This window comes from Camelus dromedarius, chromosome X, assembly GCF_036321535.1.
Source record: "Camelus dromedarius isolate mCamDro1 chromosome X, mCamDro1.pat, whole genome shotgun sequence".
Taxonomy (NCBI): Eukaryota; Metazoa; Chordata; class Mammalia; order Artiodactyla; family Camelidae; genus Camelus; species Camelus dromedarius.
This window is the reverse complement of record NC_087472.1, coordinates 91640180-91647601: the sequence shown is the minus strand read 5'-3', so window position 1 is coordinate 91647601 and position 7422 is coordinate 91640180. Positions and strand designations below refer to the sequence as shown.

At 44.6% G+C, this 7422-nt stretch overlaps 1 protein-coding gene across 1 annotated transcript; it reads left to right on the top strand.

Moving 5' to 3' along the window:
- Positions 1-216: 216 nt before the first annotated feature.
- LOC105089295 (melanoma-associated antigen B4-like) lies at positions 217-1245 on the top strand. The gene is given in 1 exon segment (XM_010980323.3): positions 217-1245. A coding segment is annotated over 1 exon segment (1029 nt).
- The last annotated feature ends 6177 nt before the right edge of the window (positions 1246-7422 follow it).

The following is a 7422-nucleotide window of genomic DNA, read 5'->3' as shown; positions in this document are numbered from 1 at the left end:
GGATTCTGTAGGGACGGGCTGACTAGGAAAACGGGAGCCTTGTGGGTTCCTAGAGCAGTGCCCTCAAGGAAACTTGCAGAGGCAGCCTTTGATAAAGCCAAAGTGGAATCTCCCTATTTTAAGGTGCTCACATGATCTCATTCTCCATCCTCCAGGTGTCCAAATCACCTGTCCATTGGCCCGCACTCCTATCTGCTGTCCCTGACTGCAGCCATCATGCCTCGTGGTCAGAAGAGTAAGCTCCGAGCTCGTGAGAAACGCCGCCATAACAGAGGTGAGACCCTAGGTCTTAGTGCTCAGACCACTGCAGCAGGGGAAGAAGAAACTACTTCCTCCTCCTCTCCTGTTTCTGGGGGTGCTCCCTCTAGCTCTTCTGTTGCTGTCACTGTCCAGAAGCCTAAGAAAGCCACAGCCACCACCAGAGCTGCTGCAAGTGTTTCATGCTCAAAATCTGATGTAGGTGCTAAAGGCCAAGTTAAGAAAAGTGAAAATTCCTCCCAGGCTTCAACCTCCAGTGAGAGCTCTCCCGAAGATCCTCTAATCAGTAAGGCGGCGATGTTGGTGCAGTTCACACTCTAGTATAAAATGAAAGATCCCATTAAAAAGGCAGAAATGCTGAAGACTGTGGGCAAAAGGAATAGGAAGAATTTCCTTGAGATCCTTGGGAGAGCCTCTGAGCACATGGAACTGGTCTTTGGCCTCGAGCTGAAGGAAGTCAAACCCAACAGTCACTCCTATGCCCTGGTCAGCAAGCTAGATCTCACCGATGATGAGAGCCTGGGCAGTGGCTGGGGACTTCCTAAGAATGGGCTTCTGATACCTCTCCTGGGTGTGATCTTCTTGAATGGCAACTGCGCCTCTGAGGAGGAGACCTGGGAATTCCTGAATATTCTGGGTGTCTATGATGGAAGGAGGCACTTCATCTTTGGGGAGCCCAGGAAGCTTATCACAGAAGATTTGGTGCAGGAAAAGTACCTAGAGTACCGCCAGGTGCCCAACAGTGATCCTCCCCGCTATGAGTTCCTGTGGGGCCCAAAAGCCCACGCTGAAACCAGCAAGATGAAAGTCCTGGAGTTTTGGGCCAAGGTCAATGATACGGTCCCCACTGCCTTCCCAACCCATTATGAAGAGGCTTTGAGAGATGGGGAAGAGAGAGCCCGAGCCAGAGCTGCAGCCAGGGATGGCCCTACTGCCACGGCCAGTGCGCGTTCCAGGGCCACATCCAGCCGCTCCTCTCACCCCTAGGGAGGTCTGAGCAGATTCTTCACTTTGTAGTTGGAAAAGCCTGTTAACCAGTGCTCCTGATATGCATAAATAACTTGTTGACTTTTTTTGGTAATTTTAAAGTGGTTTTCTTTTCAATAGAAAGTTTATTTTGATTCAGAACATAAGTATATGAATGACATGGATCACACCCTTATTGCTGTTTATCAGATTTAAGAGTAAGAATTTTGTTTTTTGAAATACAAATTGGAAATCCTTACATAACTTTTGTGATCCAGAACAAGAATGACATAACCTTAGGATAGGAATATTTTTGGAAATGTGAAAGAACTCCACACTAAAATAGTTAAGATCAGAAGACAGATAGATAGATGACAGATAAAGTGAAGGTTGGTCAGTTCTTGGTTTGCCTTACTCCATTTAGTCTTTCTTTTTGTAAATTTAAAAGATACATACGTAACAAAGATATATACCTGGATTTGCTTATGTTTTTCAAGAATGTTTGAGAGTATAAAACATAGCAAATCACACCTCTTTGTTCATGGCTCTTATTTTACACAAACATTAATTGAGCATCTGCTGTTAAATCTTCCTGCTTGTACTAGGGATATTTAGTCAAAAAAGTCCAAGCTCCTGCCCATGCAATTACAGTTTCTAGGAGAAGCTATCATTATGGAAGAGGATGAGATACTCTCTACTTCAAGGAGAACAAGTAAAAGGCAGGTGAAGAGAACATATTACTTAGTTTTCATTGCTAAACAGAGTTTTGGTTAATTGGGAGGGGTTTTGGGGGCTAGAATGCAGCATATTCTCTGACATCTCTTAGATGTAAAAAAAAAACAAAACAAAACCCAGCTGGATGGATGATAACATCTGAGGTCAAGATAATCATAGCAATAACTGCCATTTCCTAATGTCTCAATACAAGACAGGCTCAGTGGCAGAGGCTTTCCATACATTACAGGTATTTACCAGTCCTATGACACAGGGCTTACCAAACTCACTTCACAGTGGAGAGCCTGAAGCCCATAGATTCAGACTTTGGTAATATGCCAGAGTTCATAGGGCTAGTCAGTGACAGGCCTGGGACTAGACTTCTGGTCTCAATTACTGTAGAGCTCACACTGTTCTACTCCACCCCCCCGCCCACCCCAACTGAGACACACCCTGTATCTCTTATTTAATTTTTTTCTCGGTAGTTCAAAATTTTTCTTAAGTGTTAAAAAGACAGGCCTTGTGCTCAAGCTACTAGATTGGAGTACATAGCCAGAGCAATAAGAATACCAAAGTATTTAAGAGGTATAAATAAACAAATGATAGAGACAGTGTTCGGTGACAGTATTATCATCTATATTTGCAATGTTAGATAACCTCAAAAGACCAGAGACTGTCAAAATCATCCTTACAGTCTCTTCCCTGTAGAAGGTAAACCTATCAGAATAGAAGTTCCATGGGAATCTTCATCTGGCTGATGAAGAGATGGAATAGATCAGTGTACTTTTTTTTCCCTGACAGGCTACTACCTGTCCTGGGACTCTTGCCTTGTGCTATGGCTTCCCCATCTCACCTTACTCCTGGGACAGGGACCCATTCTCTGCAAGGTTTGCAGAGCAAACACTGTTCAAGAGCTTCCAGAGATATGGAATTTCCTAAGAAGCCTTTAATCCAAAAGACAGAAACCAAGATGAGGGCCCCGTGCAGGAGAAATGAGGAGACCAACACCCCAGAATATAGAGGGGTTCACTGGGACACCAGTCCTGTCTGCTCTCAAACACAAAGGGTCTCAGACTGGGTTGTTAGGCTAAGCATACCCTCACTTATTCTTCAGGCTTCTCAGGGGCATGAGAATCTTGGTCTAAGGGCAGAGTTCTCATGTCGGTAGAGGAAAGAGTATCAGTCTCTCACAGAAATGGAGATAAAGACAAATGAGGATGATGGCAAACAGTAGGATCCCATAAAGTCACATCCACGTTGGCAGCCGTGTGAGTTCTAGAACAGTCCTGGGTAACACTTACTTTCAGTTCAGGTCCCAGGAAGGTGAGAACTTTGAAGACAGTGGCCTCAGATCAGCAGAGAATGGAGTCCCAGGAAGGGTGCAGAGTCAAAGTGTGTGTACATGGGGAGCACTCAGCCCATGACTAAAGGGGCTGCACTCGCCCCTTCTTTGCTGTTAGCCCTGGCCTCCGTAGGCAGGAGCTGGCAGGCTGAAGTGCCCCCTGAATTCTGGCTGGAAGGCCGCAAGGAGATGAGGACCTTGGTTTATAGGCTGGCTCTTCAGCAGAGAGTGGAATCCCAGGCATGACAGTGTCAAAGTAAAAGTCCTGTGTGAAGAATGTGGCAACCAACCACCCACTGACAGATAAATCCTTAGACAGTCCAGCTTCTGCAGTTGGCCCTGGGAGGCCACAGGCAGAGCTCTGGGGCTAAGTTTATCCCTTATTTACTGAGGGGGGATGGTCTCAGGGATTTAAAGTCCTTGGACTAATGCTGAAGGCCTCATGAGGCAGAGAAAGGATACCCAGTACTTAACAGGAGTCAACGTGATGACACTGAGTGACAATGAAACGATCTCTCCCAGAAAGAAGGGAGCATATAGAGCACTGTCCCTGCTGTCAGATCTGAGGCTATGTCACTTAGGCATGGTGATGTTATAAGTCATACTTACTTCCTCCCAGAGCATCTCATGGAGATGAGGAAGCTCAACAAAGGAGGCAGCGACAGCTCAGCAGAAGGAGGTTTTCCAGATTGTGCCAGGAGCCAAGGTAAGGACCCTGAAGACTGAAAAGGTTACCCATCTCATAACAGTGGGGGCAGAACATATTCCTTCCACTGCTGTTAACCTTGGGAAACCATGGGCTGTTGCGGCCAGACGAAGCAAACTCCACTTCTTCTAGGGGGTCTCGGGGAATTGGGGGCCTCAGTATGAGGGGAGGAGCCTCAAGGCAAGACATTGGATATTTCTAGTTTGTGCCAGGAGTTGGGGTGAGGACAGTGAAGAGTATGAGAACACACACCCCCATATCAGCAGTGGCCAGAGGGAATCTTCTGTGCTGTCAGCCCAGGAGGCCCCAAGCAAAGATGTCAGGCAGAGTGGCCTATCAGTTCCCACCCAGGAGTCACAGGGAAGTGAGGGTTGTGGTCTCAAGGTGGTGGTCCCATGTCAACAGAGGGAGGAATCTTAGGCCTGCCTGGAAATCAAATTTAGGACCCTGACTTGGGACCCTGAGTGGGTCCATCTGTCATAGGGCCTCAACCGACCTGCCACAGCTTTCATTCTTGTGAGATCACAGGCAGATGTGGCCTGATAAAGCCACCCTTATTTCCCCTTGTTGGGTCACAGGGAGGGGTGGGTCTTACTATGAGGAAATAGGCCTCAAGTCAAGAAGGAGGGGAACCCCAGGCCCTGCCAGAAGTTAAACTGGAGAGCCTGAGTAAAGGCTGAGGGGTCTACCCATCCCTGAATAGAGGAAACAAAAGAGAGTCATGCCCTACCCTTTCATAGCAGCTCTAGAAAGCTCAGGGCAGGGCTCTCAGGCGAGGCTCTCCTCATTTCTTTATGTCAGATCTAAGGGAGGTAAAATCCACCAGTCATGTGAAGGGAGGCGTGTGCTTCACAGTTACCTTACTTGCGCCGTCAGTCCTACCAGGCAGGGTGCATCAGCCTGCCTCGCAGATAAAGAGCCTGAGGCTCACTCACAAAGTTTAATAACATGACAGAGTTCCCATGGCCGGTAAGTGACACGGATGGAAATAGACCCATAATTTGAGTTAGTCTAATGCCCGCACTCTTTCACTCCTCTAAGCCTGCACTGACCTTGTGTCCCTTAACTCACTTTTTTTTCTCATTTCTGGGAAACGTGTCTCAAGCAATAAGGGCTCTGTGGTCAAACTACTGAATTGTAATTCATAGCAAAATGAAGGTGAGGTATGTATAGGGGAAAAAGAGGTAGTATTTGCTGAAAATAGGATCATCTACATATGTGATTTCAGATAAGCTTAAAAGATCAGGGACTCAAAAAATCATCTGTCTCAGCCATTTCTTTATAAAAAGTAAACCTATTAGAACAGAAGTTACTTGAAAACTAAAGTCTGGCTGGGGAAGAGAAGGACTAGATTGATATGTTCTATTTCTCTTCCAGCCCACTACCTGGGCCCCCTTAACTTGTGCTGTGGATTTCCTATCTGACATCACTCCTAGGACAGGGACTCATTCTCTGCAAGGTTTGGAGTAGGGAAACTGCTCCAGAGTTTTCAGAGATGTGACATTTCCTAAGAACCCTTTGATCAAAGTGACAAGGGCCTATATGAGGACACCTGTGGATCAGGACTGGGGAAAGCAACATTCCAGCATATTGGGTGTTTCAAAGACACCAGCCCCCCCCCCCGCCCCCCACCTACTCTCAGACCTAGAAAGCTCCAGGCTGAGATTTCAGGCTGAGCATCTCCTCACTTTTTTTTGTTGCAATTGTTAAGAGACTTGAGAGCTTTGGAGGGCAATCTTGGGTCAGTAGGAGTTGTCAGATGTAAATGTGAGGCCCCTTAAAAAGAAATGAAGGAAGCACCCACTCATGACACTGGGGTCCTGGGGAGTCCAGTTCTTGTTGTCAGCCCTTGGAGGTCCGGAATCCCATCCCAGGATGAAGTATAAAGAGTCTTTGAGAAATGAGAAAGAGAGACCCCGAGCCAGAGTTGCAGCCAAGCCTGGCACTACTGCCATGGCCAGTGTACATTCCAGAACCAAGTCCAGCAGCACCTTCCACACCTAGTGAAGTCTAGGGCAGAGCCTTCATTTATGGTTGAAAAGACAGGTCAATATTCTAAGTAATTGAATGCCAAGTGGAGCCACAGGGAACATGTTGTATGTCTTCTTTTCTTGCTCTACTTGAGTAAGTCTGAGATTTATCCTTTTCTGTTTGGGGGTTTCTTTTTGCTACTCCTAAAATACTGTTCCTTGTAATTGAAGGTTTATTTGACTTCGGTATCTGTGTTTATGAATAGTGTGTATCACACATTTATTGCTGCTTTTCAGTATAAGTATAAAAGTCTTAATATTTTGTACAACAAATCAAAACTGCTTGAATTTCTTTTTGTGGTCCAGAAAAAGATAACATGTCAGGTGTATTGGGATTTTCTTGCGAAAAAAGATTGTTGGTATCAAGAAATAAAGGGTCTTGGTTGAGTGGCATTGGCAAGATGGTGGAATAGGAATTCTCAGCACTTGTTTCTCCACAGAAACACAAGTTTTAAAATGATATGAGTAACAAAATGTAAAAGATCCAGAATCCAGTTAAGAAGTTTCAGTATCCCAGACTTGCATAAAACCTAGATTAACTGCACTTGAAATGGGTAAGAAGAGCAATTTGACTTTATTGGGATCAGCCCCTCCCTAAAGCTGACACAGCTCAGCACCAAGAGAGATTGTGACCTCTCTCTGGAGAGAGAGAGAGTGAGGTGGATGTTCCAGGTCCCTGGGCAACTGTTAGAACTCATAAATGTATTCAGTAAAGTTGCAGGATACAAAATCAACACACACACACATTAGCTCTGTTTCTAAACACTAACAACTATCTGAGAGAGAAATTAAGAAAACAGTTCTGTTTAAAATATGTCAAAAATAATAAGATACTTAGGAATAAATTTAACCAAGGAGGTGAAAGATCTGTACACTGAAAACAACAAGACATTGATGGAAGAAATTGAAAAAGACACAAATAAAAGGGAAGATACCCCAAGGGCATGGATTGGAAGAATTAATATTGTTAAAATATTTACACTACCCAAAGTGATCTGTAGACCCAGTGCAATATCATAATTCCAATGGAATTTTTCACAGAAATAGAAATAAATTCTAAAATTCACTTGAAACTACAAAGGACCTTGAATAGACAAAGTGATCTTGAGAAAGAGGAGCCAAGATGGAAGCATCACACTTCTTGACTTTGAACTATATTACAAAACACTGTGATACCAGCATAAAAACAGACACACAAATCAATGAAACAGAATAGAGTCCAGAAATAAACCCTTGCATATATGGTCAAGTAATCTTTGACAAATGCTCAAAGAATACACAATGGAGAAAGGATAGTGTCCTCAACAAATAGTGTTGAGAAAACTGAATAACTACATGGAAAAGAATTAAACTGGATGCTTATCTTACATTATACTCAAAAAATAATGCAAAGTGGATTAAAGACT